Source organism: Raphanus sativus, chromosome 4, assembly GCF_000801105.2.
Source record: "Raphanus sativus cultivar WK10039 chromosome 4, ASM80110v3, whole genome shotgun sequence".
Taxonomy (NCBI): domain Eukaryota; kingdom Viridiplantae; phylum Streptophyta; class Magnoliopsida; order Brassicales; family Brassicaceae; genus Raphanus; species Raphanus sativus.
This window is the reverse complement of record NC_079514.1, coordinates 30,505,692-30,525,297: the sequence shown is the minus strand read 5'-3', so window position 1 is coordinate 30,525,297 and position 19,606 is coordinate 30,505,692. Positions and strand designations below refer to the sequence as shown.

The 19,606-nt window shown below is 36.6% G+C and overlaps 6 protein-coding genes and 1 pseudogene across 6 annotated transcripts; 5 read left to right on the top strand and 2 right to left on the bottom strand.

The window, feature by feature from the left end:
* The first annotated feature begins 3,031 nt into the window (after positions 1–3,031).
* LOC108850653 (agamous-like MADS-box protein AGL75) lies at positions 3,032–4,256 on the top strand. The gene is given in 2 exon segments (XM_018624148.2): positions 3,032–4,039; positions 4,041–4,256. Coding segments are annotated over 2 exon segments (1,002 nt in total). The 5' UTR covers positions 3,032–3,127; the 3' UTR covers positions 4,131–4,256.
* Positions 4,257–4,509: 253 nt separating this feature from the next.
* Positions 4,510–5,837, top strand: LOC130511281 (heat shock factor protein HSF8-like). The gene is made up of 2 exons (XM_057008194.1): positions 4,510–4,611; positions 5,463–5,837. The coding sequence occupies exons 1-2, from the start codon at positions 4,510–4,512 to the stop codon at positions 5,835–5,837; spliced, it is 477 nt and encodes a 158-aa protein (XP_056864174.1).
* A 1,523-nt stretch (positions 5,838–7,360) lies between these two features.
* LOC108850658 (agamous-like MADS-box protein AGL75) lies at positions 7,361–8,078 on the top strand (annotated as a pseudogene).
* Positions 8,079–9,353: 1,275 nt separating this feature from the next.
* On the top strand, positions 9,354–9,985 carry LOC108852371 (heat stress transcription factor A-6a). Its single transcript, XM_018625867.2, has one exon. It carries the CDS (start codon positions 9,428–9,430, stop codon positions 9,893–9,895), a length of 468 nt encoding a protein of 155 aa, XP_018481369.2. The 5' UTR covers positions 9,354–9,427; the 3' UTR covers positions 9,896–9,985.
* Positions 9,986–11,447: 1,462 nt separating this feature from the next.
* LOC108850652 (agamous-like MADS-box protein AGL75) lies at positions 11,448–12,568 on the top strand. Its single transcript, XM_018624147.2, has one exon. The coding sequence runs from the start codon at positions 11,543–11,545 to the stop codon at positions 12,566–12,568; it is 1,026 nt and encodes a 341-aa protein (XP_018479649.2). The 5' UTR covers positions 11,448–11,542.
* Positions 12,569–14,939: 2,371 nt separating this feature from the next.
* Positions 14,940–16,874, bottom strand: LOC108851995 (ferredoxin-thioredoxin reductase catalytic chain, chloroplastic). Its single transcript, XM_018625479.2, has 6 exons — positions 16,629–16,874; positions 16,439–16,551; positions 15,811–15,860; positions 15,638–15,709; positions 15,298–15,358; positions 14,940–15,172 (listed from the first exon to the last, which is right to left on the bottom strand). Exons 1-6 carry the CDS (start codon positions 16,720–16,722, stop codon positions 15,128–15,130), a joined length of 435 nt encoding a protein of 144 aa, XP_018480981.1. The 5' UTR covers positions 16,723–16,874; the 3' UTR covers positions 14,940–15,127.
* A 1,296-nt stretch (positions 16,875–18,170) lies between these two features.
* LOC108850664 (heat shock factor protein HSF8-like) lies at positions 18,171–18,590 on the bottom strand. Its single transcript, XM_018624156.1, has one exon. It carries the CDS (start codon positions 18,588–18,590, stop codon positions 18,171–18,173), a length of 420 nt encoding a protein of 139 aa, XP_018479658.1.
* Between the last annotated feature and the right edge of the window lie 1,016 nt (positions 18,591–19,606).

Below are 19,606 nucleotides of genomic sequence, written 5' to 3'. Positions count from 1 at the left end.
ATTTTTTCGATTTTTTATCGATTTTTCGGAATTTTATTTTGAAAATTTAAATTATATATATATATATATGTTCCAAACCCATCTCCCAAAACTCAAATTCCCAAATCTAAATTATAAATTTAGATTAATTAATCTTAGAAATATAAATGTTTCTTACTTTTTAATAAAATCTATTTCAGATATTTTGACCACTATATGTTATATTGTGAGAAAACCTTTTTATAACTATATATAGAATTTTATATTTCAAATATAGTTGATTGTGACTAAGTGGTCTTAGTTACTAGAGGCCTTTTGCTCAAAAAAAAGTTACTAGAGGCCTCTTTGACCCAGCAGTCTGAGATTTCAGATAGATTTCTAACAAATAAAATTCAAATAATCTGATTGCAATTTAGTTTGATTTATAATAACTTACAATAGGCTCAAGATCACCACTTTTGCAATTGAAAATTTATCGTTTTCTTGCATGGGAACCAAATAAAGAAATGATAACAAAAAGGGAGATGGAGTATAGCAGGTAACATTAATAATTGTATTCTTAGTAGCTAAGACTCCAGAGAGGTCTATGTATAGGCAGTGTATGTATTTTGTATTTGTGTACGTGTACGTGTAGCAGATGATGAGGTAGATACAATCTTTAGACTTTGATAATTTGATTAGTGGTTTTAGGCTGTTTATTTCAACTTTTTTTTTGCCTTTTGCCAAAGTTGTTTAGATTCCTTGTGCTTATTTTTCTTCGGTAAAGAAATAAGATGGAGAGACTCTTGTGTTCACACTTCACGTTTACCTTTGTTGGTTTTGATACACCATGTACATTCTAGTTTATACTTTTCTTTTTTCTAAATGAATTTTATTAAGCAATCCAAAAATGGGATTAGTTCTGATGAGGGTCAAGAACACTAACCCAAAAAAAAACACCTTGAAATTGGCTTCCGAGCTATGTCTCCTCCATAACATTTGGCAAGAGCATTCTTCCTCATCGCAGAGATTGTGTTCCTTACAGTGATCTTCTAGCCAATAGCAGCTTGTATCATCACTTAAAACATTTGCTTCTCTATCAAGTTCTTTTAGATTCTTAACAAGTTCTTTACCCACACGGTAATATTTCTGGCTGTGAACAATATATGGTAGCTTACGCATCAAACTTCTTGCTCGTTCAAGAAGATGTCAAGCTTTACAAGATCAGATTTCTGGTACTCTCTCGCAATTGCTAAAATCATACCCCTGTTCTGTTCCCTTTACCTCGTGAACTTTTCATTTTCACTAAAAACACAGTTCCTACATGTTAATTGGAGTTTATAGTTTGGAATGATGCATGTGGAAGTTTTGCAAACATGTTTGAGAAGATACTTCTAACAGAAGAAATAAAGGCAAGACAGAGGAATCGAGTAAAGAAGTGAAAGAATAAGGCTGAGCTGGCACTAAGTTTATGACCTGGATGTGCATGTTGAAACTTGAGACTTGGAAGTCAAGTCTTTGGAGCAACTGTTCACAATAGATCAAACGCGACATTTAAGAACTGAATCCTACTCAGAGTAGGTAAAAACTTTTATATTTTGGGGACAAACGACAAGCCATTAACTGGGAAGTTTGATATCAAAGAAAAATATACTGAGCGTGTTTCACAAAGTTTCTCACGCAATTTAATTTGTTTTCTTCTAAAACCGGACCGGCAAACGAACCAGATTTTTTTTGGGTCATCGCTCAATGTGGCTCGACCAGGTTTGATCCGGTTCGATCCGGGTTTGATTAGACTAAACTAAATTTAATGATATTTTGAATATGTATATTCTTACAAAGATAAAGATCATATCAAGTAAAATATTTCAATAATCATAAAGTTTAGAAATTTTTAAAAAGTAACAAACTAAAAATGTAATAAAAAATAATAGAATAATGTAATAGTCCAAAACTCAAATCAATAGAAAAAACATATTTAAATTTTATTCCTTAGGTTTTTGTCACTCCAAATCTTTATCACCTTTACAAAAATTATAGACACATTAGTTAAAAATTTATATTATGAAATAAAATTTAAAATTATACCATGATTGAGTTCTTCAAATCTAAGTTTTCAATTTTTAAAATTTTTGAAACAAAAATAATACCTTGAGAAGTAGATACCTTTTGAGTTGCAGTCTTGCATAGACGTCAAAAACTCAAGAGAAAAATATGAGATGGCTTTACTTTATTAATCTAAATTTTATTTTTATTTTAAAAAGGAAATTTTAATTGTTCTATTAATAAATTTTTTGTTTAATACAAGAATCAGAGTTTAGCCGGTTCGTTGGGTCGCCGGTTCACGGGTTTTTAACGGTTCAATAGGGGTTTTTAATCGGTTCAATTATAGTTGGGTTTTGGCATTAACCCAACCCACATTTGTGTCCGGTTCGTGGTTGAACCTGGTCCGACCGCCAGTTTGGTCCGGGTTTAATAACACTGGTTTTCTTCTTTCTTCTTAGAAAAAACAGAGCGTGTTTCGAGAATCAGACAAGAAAAACCACCATGCGACCACTTCTTTCTTCCTCTTCTTCTTATGATGCTGAGCTGGCACTAAGTTTATGAGGTGGAAATGCAGTTGAAACTTGAAACTCTTGGAGTATTTGTTAACACAATCGATTAAACGTTGCGTTTGAACACCGAATCCTCAAGCAAAACAGAACTTTTAAAACGGTGCGTATGCAGTTTGTGCACGTGCGGCACTAATTGGTAGATTTATATTTTGGGGACAAACGACAAGCCAGTAAATGGTAAGTTTGATTTCAAACTTTATAGATGATTCGCCAGCTCAACTGATATCATACAAAAATCTATCAAACAACATCTAGAGGCGCACATGATATTACCGTGTTCATTGATGAGGGGAGAGAGAGCGAGAACGGTAAAAAAATCTGAAGTAAATCTTTTCTTTTCTGACAAACTTCAACGGCTAAATAATTTTCTGAAGTAAATATTTCCTTTTTTCACCGCAAGTCAAAGAAAAATCTATAAATATTATATCAGACTCCACAATTCACAAAAGTTTCTCACGCAAGTTTCATTTGTTTTCTTTCTTTCTTCTTCGTGTGCGAGAAAAAACAGAGAGAGAGAGAGTTGTTTCGAGAATCAAACAAGAAAAGCCACCACCATGCGACCACCTCGTTGTTCCAATTCGTCTCATTCTTCTTACTCACTGGCTGCAACGAGTTTGAACAACAGACTCTTGACGATATTCAAGAAAGCTCAAGAGCTTACAACTCTCTGTGATATCGAAGCCTGCGTCATTCATTACGGACCTGACGGAGAGCTGAGGACATGGCCCGAGAACAGAGACAAAGTGAGAGACTTGGCTCTCCGCTACATCCAGTTAGACGAAGCCAAGAGACGCAAGAAAAGCCTCAATCTTTACGAGTTCCTCAACAAGAATAAGAAGACGACGAAGATGACCAACAATTTCAAGAAGAAGAATGCTGAGGAACTGAAGTACCCAATCTCTGATCACTACTCTGTCGATCAAATCAACCAACTCATTCAGTCCTTGGAACTAAGTTACTCTACTCTGCAAGAACGGCGTCGTTTTCTTGCGGCAAAGAAACAGAACGAATCTTTGAACCCTAGCCAGCTCACACCGTTACCACAAGAGTCTGGGTTGACAAATCAGGAGCTCTGTGTTTATGATCAGAACAACAACAACAACTTTCAAAATCTTTGCGTTTCAGCGGCACAAGAATCTGGGTTACATTATCAGTTGATGCCTTATGGTGGTGGTTATTATGATCAGAACATGTTTGTGGGTAACAACTATCAAGATCCTTGCGTCTCCTCAAACACACAAGATTACTCAGTGTTCCCACTAGAGCTGCAAGAATCTTTGAGTAACTACGGATTGAATCAGTTGATGCCTCAAGAGCTTTATGGCTTGGATCAAAACATGTGTATGGGTGATACTATCAACATCAACAACAACGCTCAGGATCCTTGTCTCTCAGATGACTTCTGCTTTGATTTTCAGGACCCTTATAGTGGTTTCATGGTCGGTAACCCTAGCTTCTCTCAAGATTTTTAATCTCGATATGTCTTCAAGCTATGTTGATGAGAACAGACTGCTTCAGGCATCTACTCTACCATCTCTCTACCTCCAACCTTCCTAACGACAACTCTGAGATTCCTAGCAACATACCTGATATGAGATCATAGAGCGTGAAGCTGTTTATGCATCTCCATGTTTTTATTTTGAATACGCATATATATGTAACTGCAAAACAGAGGTTTTGTTCGGTTTAGTACACAATTCATAAATCTTTAATAAAATCTCACTGAATTTCAATGGGAACATTTTATTAAGAAACGTCGTTGTGATATGTATTTATCTCGCTGATTGATTGTCAAAGCAGATCCTTCTTTTGTCACAACAGATTTAATTTCAAAACATTTGCTTCTGTTTTGTGTTACTTCTCTCTCACCCTATCAAAACAAAACACCGAACTTAGAAACTAAGAGTACTTATGTTTCGTAGTCGTTGAGACCATCATGCAGGAGAACGGCCAGGCTGTTGCCAAGGAGATAAAGAAGTTGAGTTTTCAAAAGAGGAATGGACGTTACAGTGGTGTAAAGAAAGACCAGTACTTGCAAGTAAATACATGTCTTTGGTGTTGCCTTGTCCAATGGAGAATAAACACTCCACTCTTCACTTCTTAAATACTATCTGTCCTGCAAACTCAAGAGTTATAGTCCAAATACAAACTCCACTCTTAGTCTTAACTTCTTCGAAACAGTATTTTGTAACTTCTTGTTTTATCTAATAAGAATATTGTCTCTTGTATCTATGCTCTGATCAATATGCAAATTGTCTATATATATTAATCAAATCATTATGTGGTTATGTTTTGAGAAAAAAAATGTTTCTTGACTTACTACTTTCGGAAAAGTTATTTTTGACAAAAGAAGCAAAGACAAAAGAGAGGAGCAGAGGAATCGAATAAAGAATGACACTGAGCTGGAAGTTGAGATGACACTTAAAACGCTGCGTTTAGGCACCAAATGCTCAAGCAAAGAGGATCCGGTCACGTGCGGCAATGATTGGTGGCAAAGACGCGGCATCGTTTTGAGGACAGAGAGCCCATTACTGACCGTTCATATTTTACCGATTATATCTTAACCGTCATACAAAGAAAAAGGAAATTAGAAAAAAAGAAAGAAGGAAATTAGAAAAAAAAAGAAAAAAGGAAATTGACCATATCATGACCGTTATTTCAATCTCTATATAAAGATGAGATAGCTTTGAGCTAAATCTCATTCAATCACTCACTCGTGAAAATTTCCTTTCTTCTCTCTCTCAATTATCGTTTGATTGAATCTGTTCCGGTCTGTTTCTTCTTCTTCTTCATTCACCCATAACTCAAAATCTAGGGTTTCTACTAAGGAAGATGGTTTGCAAACTACAAACAGGATCTTTTTCATCATTCTACCTCCAACTTTATCAGATTGTGGAGGATCGTTCGTCGGATCAGGTCATCTCGTGGAGCAAAACAAACAACAACAGTTTCATCGTTTGGGACTTGAAGAGGCTTCGCAGCGACATCCTTCTCAAATTCTCCTCTGTATTGGGCAGAAACTTGCCAGAGTTTCTCGCAAAGCTTCGTTCTCACGGCTTCAAACCGGTCTTCAAGGGCCCTGGAGAATTGGAGTTCTCACATGATGATTTTACAAGAGACCCTCTGATGAAGAAGATGATGGCCAAAGCCTTATCTGAGAAGATTGAGAGGTTCGATGCTCAAATCAAAACCTTGAAGTGTAGACTCAAAGCCAAGAAAGCTTCCATCAAAGTTGAGAATCTCTTCCAAAACCTGCGTATCTGATATGATCAACCAAGAAAAAATTCAAGAAAAGGCTAGACTTCGTCAAAAGTAGAGAATCTTTTGAAAAGTATAAAGGATCTACGGACCAAAGTTTCATATCTCTTCTTGTAGTGATATTTGTGAAATTTTTTTTAAAGAAACGGTATTGTTTTTGTAATCTCTTGTTCTATGTATAAGAATAGTATTACTCCTAATGTTTAGTAGTGTGTTTTGTCATCAATTTGCAAATTCGGTTTACCTACTTCTTTATATTGCCTTTTGTCTTCTAAGAGACTTTGAGTATTTGTTAAAAAGTTTAATGTGGTATATGAACAGAAATCAACTCTCTTCATCCTTTTCTTCCCTTCTTTCTACTTCTCCGCAAGCTTCTTCTTCCCAGGTATCCATTCTATAACCTGAGGAAGAGCATACACGAGCCCCCTAAGCCGGTTTTAACAGACACTAGAAGCACATGACTTTAACTGAGCTTTCACACGGTCAGGATTAGCTGTTGGTTGATCGGTCTTGTTAATCAGGATAGAATAGCAAGTTAGCTTCGAATGGCTAAGTAAGAGTTAGTGACCGTTTGTGCTTGGACACCCTGAGACGCATCAACGGCTAAGAGAGCTCCATAACGACCAGATAAAAATCTGGAGATCTCAAAGCTAAAGTTAACGTAACCACCCTGAGTACTAACCAGAGGATCAAGGGTACAAAGTAACACAAAAGCCCAACTTTTTATTATTTCTTATAAGCAGATCAAAAGAAGGAAAAAAAAACATGAATACTGGTGGTTCTATTCCTAACTAGTTCACAAAAAGCATAAAATAAACTAAACAGGAATTTTAGACAAATCAATGTCTTTCAGAAACTAAACAAGCTAGTTTAGGCTCCTCTAACATTGATGCATTCAGCAGGAGGATGTGATGATCGTTTGTGATATTTCTTTCCTTTTCCTTCGTCGTGGTCAAGAATGTTTATATCGTTCATGTATATCTCTCTGCATGGAACTGATTTGCTGCATAGGAGTTTCACAAACGGTTTCCTGACAGCTGTTCCATGTATGTGCTTGTACATTATATTCTTGATCTCCACAGCTTCTGTCTGTGAATATGAATTAATTACCATACAGTTCCATTTTTTTTGCATAGAATCTCATCAAACAACAATGAATCATTAACATATTGTGTAGTCTGATCACAAGCCAAAGCAAAGTGATAAAATAATTCAAGTATGGAAACTAATGGAAGCACACAAAGATAAGAGACTAGAGAGAAGCTGCTGCAGACATCAAATGCACTGCCTCAGTAAGATCAAGAAACAGATTGGCCTCGTCTATTGTCAAAACAGAGCATTTGATTTCAGGCCTTTCCCTCCCTCTCTCTCTCTCTCTCTCTCTCTCTCTCTATCTCTCTCCAACAAAATAAAACTTTTTATAAGTTGAGATAAATGGGAAATCTATGGAAAAGAAATCAAACAAAATCTAAAGGCACATGACGTACCGTTTTCATCAATGAGGGAGGAGAGAGAGAATGGGTTAAAAAAAATCTGAAGTAAATATTCAAGAATTGCAGTATCCAATCTCTGATCACTACTATGTCGATCAAATCAACCAACTGATTCAGTCATTGGAACTAAGTTACTCTACTCTGCAAGAACGGCGTCGTTTCCTTGCGGCAAAAGCAAAGTTGGAGGATCGTCCACATCTTGGGAACCAATCTTTAAACCCTAGCCAGTTCACCAAGTACCCACAAGAGTCTATGTTTAAAAATCAGGAGCTTTGTGCTTATGATCAGACCAACAACTTCCAACATCTTTGCTTTTCAAACACACCAGATCACTCATCCGCGCAAGAATCTGGATTACACTCAGTTAATGCCTTATGGTGGTTATGATCAGAACATGTGTATGGGTAACATCAACATCAACGAGTTTACACGTACGTAACACCCAAGATTACTCACTGTTACCACCACTAGAGCTACGAGAATCAGTTTATGAGAATATGTGTATGGGTAACTACGGCTTGAATCAGTTGATGCAGAATATGGCTTTGATCAGAATATGTGTATGAGTGATACTACCAACAGCTGCAACGTTCTAGATCCGTATCTCTCAAACTTAGTCTCAGATGACTTCTGTTTTGGTTTACAGGACCCTTAGGGTGGTAACCCTAGCTTCTCTCAAGATTTTCCAGATATGTTATCAAGCTGTGTTTATGAGAACAGACTACTTCAGGCGTCTACTCTACCATCTCTCTAGCTCCACCATTCCTACCGATAACTCTTGAGATTTCTCTGATGAAGTAGCTGATCGTAGAGAGTGAAGTTGTTTATACATCTGCATTTTTTTATATATATTTTTTGAATACGCTTATATGTAAATGTAACTGCAAAACAAAAAGTTTTTCAAGTCAGATCCCTTTTGTTCGGTTTAGTAACCTATTCAAATATGAAATCTCACAGAACTTCAATGGAACATTTTATTTAGAATTATTGTGATATGTATATTTTCGTTGACTGCCACAGCAGATTCTTCTTTTGTCTCAACAGAATTAATTTCAAAACATTAGTTTATGTTTTACGTTAATTCACTCTCACTCTGTATAACAACCCAAACAAAACACCAAACTTAGAAGTTTATAACAAAGACTACTCATATTCTGTTGCCAAGTAGCTAAGGAAGTTTTGTTTTAAGAAGAGCAATAGAAGTTACAAAACATAACACCAAGCTTAGAAGCTTACAACAAAGATCACTCATGTTTTGTAGTCATTGAGACACATGCCGGAGAACGGAGTTAAGGAAGGTTTGTTTTAAAAAAGAGCAATAGAAGTTACAAAAGAAAGGTTAGTGCTGCACACTTTGCTCTACTTCTTCGTACTACTTGTTGTGCAAACTCAGAGTCATAGTCCAACTCTCACTTGCTATGTTGAAAGGCTTGTTAAAACAGATTGGCATCGTCTACCTCAAAACAGACAAGACCAATGTTTTTACTTTTAAGTATATCCTTCCAGTTTAATCAGCGTGTTTAATCTCAATTCAAATTTTCTTCCATTTCCTTTTAAAAAGATATAACAGATAATCCAAAACTTTACAAGAAAATCAGAGATTCTATAGTCTACAGGCTCTGATAAGTCGAGGCAAGATTCTCCAATTTGGCGCGAAAATAGAGGGAGGGTGAAAGAGAACTCGAACACAACCGATCAAAAAGCTCCGTCTTGAATTTAGCGTTTTGTCACGTGCAGTGCTTGGCAGCCACGTAACGGTGTCGTTCCTTTTTTGGGCTCAGAAACACATCAAAAACCTAGCGGCTATAACCAAGTCTAAAACGCGTAATATATGTCAATAAAACCGACTAAGATTTTCAATACTGACCGTTGCTATTCATGCGATCAAATCCTAACCGTATAATTGACCGAATCGAATCGTTGACTTTAGTGACCGTTGAGATGGAGAAAGTAATCCCAAACAGAAATTTCCTTTTTTTTCTAAACCGACTAAGATTTTCCTCTATATAATAACAGCTTTCCCTCAAAGAGCTAGTCAGTTACAAAGTTTCCTTTTTACTCTCTCTCTCTTTCTTCTTCCCGATCTTTTGCCAATACAGGAAGATGGTTCGCAAACTACCAACGAGATCTTCTTCTTCGTTCTTCCTCCAGTTATATCAGGTCGTCAATGACCGTTCGTCTGATCCGATCATCTCTTGGAGCAAAAGCAACAACCACAGTTTCGTCGTTTGGGACTTGAAAAAGCTTCACATTCTTCTCAAATCCTCCTCTGTATTGGGCAGAACCTTAACAGCGTTTTGGGTAAAATTGAGCTCTAATGGCTTTCGAAGTGTAGAAAAAGGTCCTGGGGTGTTTGAGTTTGAACATGATGATTTCGCCAGAGGCCCTCTGATGAAGAAGATGATGGTCAAACCCTTGTCGGAGAGGATTGAGACAGAGAAGATGATGGTCAAAGCCTTGTCGGAGAGGATTGAGAGGTTCGATGCTCAAATCAAAATCATAAAGTGTAGACTCAAAGCCAAGAAAGCTTCCCTCAATGTTGAGACTCTCTTTCAAAACTTACGTATCTGATCAACCAAGAAAAAAAATTCAAGAAAATCTCCAAATCAAGAAAAGGCTAGAGAATCTCTTACTGATCTGATCAAAGCTGATATATTAAACCAACCTCGGGTTTTGTTTGAATCCTATGTACGAATTGGAGATTGTCCATGATCCATATTTTTGGAGTCTCTCCTTGCCTTATGATAATCCTTTTTTGTCTCACCAGAATTTTATGTTAATAATTTATCACTCTTATGTAACAACCAAAACCTAACACAAAACTTAGATATTTATAACAAAAATTATTCATGTTATGAAGTCGTTGAGATGATTATGGAGAACTGTCAGGCTGTTGCCAAGGAGCTAAAGGAAGTTGCTTTTTAAAAAGAGCATGGTTGTTACAGCAGTGTAAAGACCAATGCTAACGTTGTTAGTACTCACGTAGTAACCAACCTCGCGTTTTCTTTGAATCATATGTACGAAACTACGAATTGGAGATCGTCCATGATGCATATTTTTTAAGTCTCTTGTTGCCTTTTTTCTCAATATGTGTGAAACTTATGATAAATCCTTTTTTTTGTCTCACCAGAATTAAATTTAAGACAGTTGCTTCTGCTTTACGTTAATACTCTCTCACTCTATATAAAACCAAAACAGAACACCGAACTTAGATATTATTAACAAAGATTATTCATGTTCTTAAGTCGTTGAGATGATTATGGAGAACTGTCTGGCTATTGCCAAGGAGCTAAGGAAGTTGCGTTTTCAAAAGAGCCATAGAAGTTACAGCGGTGTAAAGAAAGACCAGTGCTTTCAAGTAAGTACACGTCTTTGGTTTTTGTCTTAGTCCAAAGAAGAGTACACAACTTCACTCTCACTTCTTCATACTACTTGTCCTGCAGACTCAGTGTCATAGTCCAAATACACATTTCACTCTCACTTGCTATGTTGATACAACCAATTGTGACCACAATGCCTCCACAGAGACTTTAACCACAATGTGATCTATGGAAGAAGATATAGCATCATCTAGGATCACTCATTAGGATCCTACATTACCCTATCTAACAACCGATCACTTTGACCACTATGAGAACAAATTCATCTTACCAAACCGGTGAAGATGAACTGTCTCTTACGCCACACATTACAAAGGATAATGACCTTAACTAAGGAACTAAAACCTAGCGGGATCATCCAATACTTTTACTTTTAAGTATCTATCCTTCCAGCTGAATGAGAGTGCTTCTGTCTCAATTCAAATTTTCTCCCTTCCCTAAAACATAAAGAAAAGAGTCGTAAATGGGAAAAACTGTACGTGATTCTCCAGCTCAATCGATATCAAACGAAAATCTATCAAAAAGAAATCAAAGTAAATCTAAAGGCACATGACATTTACCCTTCATTAATGAGGGGAGAGAGAGAGAGAACGGTAAAAAAAATCTGAAGCAAATCTTTCCTTTTCTCACAAACCTCAACGGCTAAATAATTTTCTGAAGTAAATATTTCCTTTTTTCACCGCAAGTCAAAGAAAAATCTATAAATATATCATTCACTAACCAAATTCACAAAAGTTTCTCACGCAAGTTCCATTTGTTTTCTTCTTTCTTTCTTCTTCGTGTGCGAGAAAAACAGAGAGAGAGTTGTTTCGAGAATCAAACAAGAAAAGGCACCACCATGCGACCACCTCTTTCTTCCTCTTGTTCCAAATCGTCTCCTTCTTCTTCTTATTCACTCGCTGCAACGAGTTTGAACAGCAGACTCTTGACGATATTCAAGAAAGCTCAGGAGCTTACAACTCTCTGTGATATCGAAGCCTGCGTCATTCATTACGGACCAGACGGAGAGCTGAGGACATGGCCCGAGAACAGAGACAAAGTGAGAGACTTGGCTCTCCGCTACATCCAGTTAGACCAAGCCAAGAGACGCAAGAAAAGCCTCAATCTTTACGAGTTCCTCAACAAGAATAAGAAGACGACGAAGATGACCAACAATTTCAAGAAGAGGGCCCAGAAGAAGAATGTTGAAGAATTGAAGTACCCAATCTCCGATCATTACTCTGTCGATCAAATCAACCAACTCATTCAGTCCTTGGAACTAAGTTACTCTACTCTGCAAGAACGGCGTCGTTTTCTTGCGGCAAAGAAACAGAAGGAATCTTTGAACCCTAGCCAGCTCACACCGTTACCACAAGAGTCTGGGTTGACAAATCAGGAGCTCTGTGTTTATGATCAGAACAACAACAACAACTTTCAACATCTTTGCGTTTCAGCGGCACAAGAATCTGGGTTACATTATCAGTTGATGCCTTATGGTGGTGGTTATTATGATCAGAACATGTTTGTGGGTAACAACGTTCAAGATCCTTGCGTATCAAGCATACATGATTACTCAGTGTTCCCACTAGAGCTGCAAGAATCTGTGAGTAACTACGGTTTGAATCAGTTGATGCAGCATGAGCTTTATGGCTTTGATCAGGATCAGAACATGTGTATGAGTGATATTACCAACAACTTCAACGTTGTAGATCCGTTTCTCTCAAACATGCTTCCAGATGACTTCTGCTTCGATTTTCAGGACACTTCTGGTGGTAATATGGTCGGTAACCCTAGCTTCTCTCAAGATTTTAATCTCGATATGTCTTCAAGCTATGTTGATGAGAAGAACAGACTGCTTCAGGAATCTACTCTACCATCTCTCTAGCTCCACTATTTGTCGCGACAACTCTGAGATTCCTATCAGGAGGTCACCTGATGAAGTAGCCGACCATAAAGAGTGAAGCTGTTTATGCAACTGCATGGTTTTTATATAAAATGTAACTGCAAAACAAAAGTTTTTTTTAAAGTCTGACCTCCTGTTCGGTTTAGTACACTATTCATATATGTATGCATGGTCATACCTTTAATGAAAACTAGTAGAACTTCAATGAAACCGTTTATTTTAAAACATTGTGATATGTATTATTATCTCGTTGATTGTCTCACGGCAGATCCTTCTTTTATCTCAACAGATGAAAATATAATTTGAGTATGGAAACTGATGATTACTTTAAGGGAAGGGGATATAGTACACATGTACCTGATACTGTAATATCTCTAATTAGTACTGTTAGTAAATTATAAACTTGCAATGGTTTATTGTTTTTTCAGCACAGAAAATCACTGAAACAGAGTTGGAAAACATACAAGAATGTTATTAGATACTTGTCTCGAGCAACACAATCACAAGCTTCACCCAATTGTTCTTACAAGCTTGACTTGTTAAGGTCACAACTAGTCAACTAGTGTAGAGGTTGAGTGAACAACTCGTCAGAAATTTTCTCCGTCGTTTACCTATCAAAGTTACCTAAGTCACCGAATTGTTGTTAGTTAGCCTCATGAGCAAACCACAAGGATATATCGGTTTCGGCCTAAGGAACATGATTTCAACAGTAGATCGTAATAAGTCAGATTCTTCCATTCAATTGTGACTAATTTTCTTCATGAAGATTGACTCACTTTAGTGTTGTATCTCCACCTGATCTAATCGCTTTGGTATCCTCTGTATTTAGAGATGTCAAACAGGTTGATCCGTCCCGTCCCGTCCCGTACCGCAGCGGGCTCATCTCTTTGCGGGTCGCGGCGGGTCAGGCCCGCGCGGGCTGCGGTCTCCAAAAGGTCGTCCCAAGCCCGTACCGCAAATTGCACACTCCTTTACGGGCTGTCCCGCGGGACATACGTTAATGTAATGTATCCGATCATGCTTGACACTGCAGGCCGCTCCAGAACACTTCCTGATGCTATATGCTGCTCTAAGATGCCTCAGGCTGCTCCCCTACATAATCAAGTTCACATAATTTATATACATGAAATGTCTACAATGCAAATTCTTCAAAATTTGTTATATATTATGCATATTTTCTCTATTAAAAGTGCATATAGAACATGAGATGATTATATATATATATGAAGTCATAACCAAACAAAAAGTGCATGTAAAAATGAGATGTTAATGTATATTCTATTCTATTGATGTAACAAGATATAATGATAAGTAACGAGAGAACATGAAGAATAAAATACATATCGAAGAAGGCTCTAATCAGTAACAAGACTAACTCTTTCAGCTGAACGACATCATTGTTATAGAATTAAATAGCTTAGTCGATCAAGGCTCTAACCATAACTTATTCTCGTTACCGCTTTGATCAGAGCTTAGTCTTGTTCATGTTATCTTAACCAAATAAAATAGTTATAGTTAATTTTGTCACACTCAAACATATTTACATAACAATTAACGATATTTTCAGAATATGTTTTTCATTAGCTTATAACTCCTAAGTTCATAACCAATTTTTTAGTTTTAATGAATAAAAACTAAATATAATCAAACACCAAATCTAAGCTGCTAATCCCAAAATTAATAAAAAAATACTAAATTAAAACACTAATGGAGCTCAAAACATCATCGTCGGAGTTCGAATCATCATTGCTGAAGCTTTTTTCTTTTTTTCAGAGGAAAGTAATATAAATTACCTTTTTCATTCTTTTTTTTTTGACGTAAAACAAGAATTGAAAAGGAAAAAAATGCGGGTCTTTGTAATCCCGCAGACCCGCATCGTCCCGTCCCGCAAAAGACCCAGTCCCGCAAAGACCCGTCCCGCAAAGCCCGCTAATTTGCGGGTCTATAAAATCTCGGCCCAATCCCGTCCCGCAACAGTTCTTTACGGGCCAGGCCCGCGGTCCAGGTCCATGATTGACATCTCTATCTGTATTGTGTGCAAGTGCTTAGTTTGGATCCCATATCATATGAATCTCACGAATTCCCCAAAAATCAAATCATAGAAGAAAAAACGAACAGTTCTCGACTGTGAAATATGTTCAATGGCGATTGTGACAACATGTTATAATCCAGACAAGTGCTAAGCGATGCTGTGAGATTCTGACATTGACCAACAGACTAACTTGCAAGAATTGTTGACTAGTACTGCATGTGCCGACCAAAGATGGAGTGAAAAGTTTATGGAAGCTTTGGCTTTAAGGTGTGGACGAAGAACTCCTGTTTCTATAACTCATGAAAAAGCTTACTGAAGACATTCGGCATAAAGTCATATCATTTTTTATATTATTGTATTGTAATCATTTGCAAAAAAAAAAACAAGATCATACTAAAGTATTTATCTGAGAAGGGAAATAGTTGTACAGAAGAACGGAGAAGAAGACGATGGAGGTATCAATTTACAGGGATGCATTGATGATACATTTCTCTCTGAATCAGTTCTTCTCACATGTGAGCTGTTGTTTCTTTGATTTCCTCTGAGGTAATAGTCTGCACCAAAAACAAATGAAGAGAAAGGGCATATCACGTCTCAGTGCATTCTAATTTGCTTTAAAATGGAGTCAGAATCTCAAGCTTGCAACTAGGGAAAGTATACTGATCAGAGGGTTGGTTACCTGATCTTTCCCAGCGAAATCATTGTCAGGAGTTAAGAAAAGCATACAATGGCACTCCTTCCTGATGCACAAATGATTAAAACTTTAGTACAAGAGTGTTATCAGAAAAAATATGCTTATTTTTAACATATTATGATAAGAGTTTTTTTGTTTGAAGATTATTGACAATTATTGCCAACTATGCTTCTGACCACTACCCAATTACTAACCATAAACAAGTAGGAGACAGTCCAGCTTATAACATATAACCAGTGTTACCAAAAGGACCACCTATGATCATTTTATAAACAACCCCCACACACGCAGAATGCTTGTGCAAGCAAATGGAGCTACTTCTTACCTCTCTCTCATGGGAACACAAGGACAGTTCCAAAAGCCCTGTCCAACCTCAGCAGCTTTATCATCATAATGTCTACACCAAAAAAAAAAAAAAAAAATATCAGACTTTGTTGGGTTGATACAGAAACTTCAAATGCTATTAAAAAATAATGATAACCCAGAAGCAAAGATCACCTGCAAGGACAAAGCGGTGCACCGTACGAATCTTTATGCTCAGCCAAACCCTGTTCCCAAAAAACAGCCACTTCATTAGTTAAGAACTAGAGGTCCAAATGTTCACATGCATCAACCAATCTCTTCTGAAGATTCATTATGCTGCTACTAGAAGACTAAGGACTAAGCCATTTCGTTAGTTAACAAACTAGAACTCAAAGATGTTCACTAACCGGAAAGAAGCAGAGCTTGGAATTTTGGTTAATTAAATCAAGATTCATTATTCTACAACTAGAAGACTTAGCCGCCGCTTGGTTGGTTTAAACACTAGAACTCAAAGATGTTCACTAGTACCAACTCAATTTCTTTAACTCAGGCACTTGATTAGTTAATAATAAGCACTAGATTTCAAGATGTTCACATGAACTAATTCAATTTCTTCTGCAGATTCATTTTTTTTTTTTTTTACGAACAGAAGACTCAATTTTATTCAAGTAGTTCATAATCAACCGAGATAGATAGTAACTTTAGACCAAAACCACCACCTATTCAACACAACACAACTCAACCTAAAGATTGCAACACAAACATAGAATCTTTAAACAAAGACCAGAAAAGTTGGAAACTTTAAAGGTTGAATTAACCAAACCTTGATGACGACAGAAGTAACACCTTTGTCAACACAGAAGTAAGTCCCAGAGCGACGAGCGTACTGCTCCGAGAACTTCCTCATTATCTCCACTGATTTCTCCGATGGTTCCGCTGCAAAATCAACAAGAAGATGAATCCAAAACTAATCACCGATTTCAACAAGATTGAAGAAAGTATCTTTTTTTTACACTTGGCGTGGATAACAAATCGGGATGTTCTTCTGGGAGAGACAAGTGGAGCAGAAACGAAGCCGAAGCTACACGAAACAGCTTGAGGATTCATTTGAGTCTTTCAAGATCAAACGCGAAAGTCACTTCTTCTTCTTCTTCTTGAAATCTGATTCTTTTTATCTCTCTATAGATCGAATTTCAGACTTTCTTGACGTTCGTCCTTTCAGATATTTGCCACTCGTTCCCACTGACCAATGGTCGCCACACACTTGACTTACCTCTCCCCACAAAGAAAAACCTCTAACTCTGCCAGAGACTCCTCCTAATCACTCATTATAATCAAACCGGAAAGAACCAGGGATTGGATCTTCGGTTTACATTATTTGATTTTAAGGTTCGTTTCGGTTGACTTTTAAGATATTCGGTCATAGTCCAAACACACACTTCACTCTCACTAGCTTCTTCACACTACTTATCCTGCAAACTCAGAGTCAGTCCAAATATACATATTTCACTCTCACTAGCTATATATAACTTTTTACACTAACTAAAACTACCCCTCCTCCCTTTTATTCCTTGTTCCCATTGTCTTTTTCACTTTCACTAGAACACCAATATAATTACATTCATGCATGGTAGAGCATCATAAGGCAAAGCATCAAAACTTCAAAAGATAAGAAGTCATGAGGAGAGGGAAGCTACTGCAGACATAATGGAAGGGAAGGAATCATCACAAGACTAAGACATAATAATAGTCACACATATATTGGAAGGGAAGGAAAATGTACAAGTTTGCCACCTATATGTGCTCTTATGTTCTGAGTTCGGTGCAGATTCAGCAAGATCCAGAACCTGCACTAAACAAATAGAAAGTACGAGACTATATATAGTCCCTTTTCATTCGTTTTTTTTTTTTGTTTTGAGCCAGACTTGTCACTTGGTTCTATTTAATTAGTTAATAAGTTTTGCCGATTTGAAATTAAACTTGATTCTTTATTATTCAAATGTCCAAAACTTTGATATATATCTACTTTTATATTTATTTTTGATTATATATCTAGCTCATGTTCTATTCTATATAATGAGTGTTCTTTCAGACCTTGCAACTTTTTGGGGCATAAATCTTGATCTAAGAATCTAAACTAGATTCAATTTTCAAGTACAACGTACATTATGTTTTGGTTGTTAAATAGAGTACGAGAGAGAATTAACGAAAAACAGAAGCAAATTAATTGAAATTAATTCGTGTTTAGACAAATAAGGATCTGATGTGACAATCAATGAGAAGAACATATTACATGTTGAGAACAAAAGGCAACGAGAGACAAAAAAAAACTCAAAACTTTCAAATTTTCACTCGAACCTTGGACAAACGTACAGCACAATTAAGAAACAACTCTCTACTTGATCAAACCACACACATAGAACCAACTGCATAGAACAAGAGGTTACGAAATTTATACTAAAAAAAAAAATTTAGTTACAATTAAGAAAAGAAGGAAACTTTGATCAGAGACTACTTTTGACGTGGCTTTTTTTTATGATCAGATACTACGTAGGTTACTTAGGGGAAGAGATTATCAAGTCATCTTTAAGAGAAGCTAATTTCTTGGGTTTGAATCTACACTTGATGGCTTTGATTTGAGCATCAAACCTCTCGGACAAAGCCTTGACCATCTTCTTCTTCTTCGTCACAGTGCCTCTCGTAAAATCATCATGCTCAAACTCCAACTCCCCAAAGCCCTTGAGGACACTTCGAAAGCCGTGTGAGCGAAGGTTCGCGATGAACTCCGTTGAATTTCTGCCCAACAACATGACTCCATAGGAGGGTTTCATAAGAATGTCTCTGCGAAGCTTTTTCACGTCCCAGACGACGAAGCCGTTAGGGCTGCTTTTGCTCCACGAGATGATGGGATTCGACGAAGGATCATCAACGATGTTATACAACTGCACGTAGAACGTCGAGAGTTTGCGAATCATCCTTCTTATTAGTTATCGATGGTGGTAGTAAAAACCCTAAATTTGATCGTAACTAGAAGCAAGCCCTAAACTAGTGAAACGAGAGAGAGAGAGAGAGAGAGAGTAAAAAAAGAAACTTTGTGATTAACTCTTGCGGGAGAAGCTATGCATTATATATAGAGAGATTGTTTCCAACGGTCTTTTATCAAAATTTCCATTTTTCTGTTTAAGAAATTGGACGGTTAAGATGTGATCTGATGAATTTCAACGGTCATTCGGTAAAAAAAAATCTTTTTCTGTTTAGTATTTTCCTTTTTATCCTTTGCAATTGGACGGTCGAGATGTGATCTGAAGAATTTCAACGGTTGATGGGCTTACAGGCTCTAGATTTTGTTGTTTTTGTCCCAAAAATTAAAGACGACAACGTTTCGCAGCTGCCAATCAGTACACTTCACCAAAACATAGTATGAAGAGCAAGACGAGTCAAAACAAAAATGAAGAGCACAAGTGCACAACACCATTGCTAATAGAGATCATTCCTTGATGAACTCGAAAGTTGAATCTATCCTATTAAAAGTGAAGTACAAATGGAAAATAACCTTTGATTTTTCTTACTATTTACCAACTTGTGCCATTCCCTTTAATAATAACTATCCAATTAAAATTATCATTAATTATCTATCTACCTAAATATTCTCTAACCATATCAGAAATGATTTTTTCAGCAGAAAAAAAGGACTTTGAATATGGTAAACGTGAATCGCTTTTGACTAACCATAATTCTTTATAATTTTTAAACAGCCTTATCAATTAAAAATATATAAAAGAAATAATATCAACTATTAAATATTTTAAAGTTACAAAATAGCATAATATATTAATAATACATTTAACTATATATCAATTTAAATATTTGTAAGTTGATCACCTATTTAATTTATTTTAATTTTGTCCCAGAACATCACATAATGTATTAATAATAAATTTAACTCAACATAATATATTTACCAATGTTTTGAAAATCGGACCGAACATCC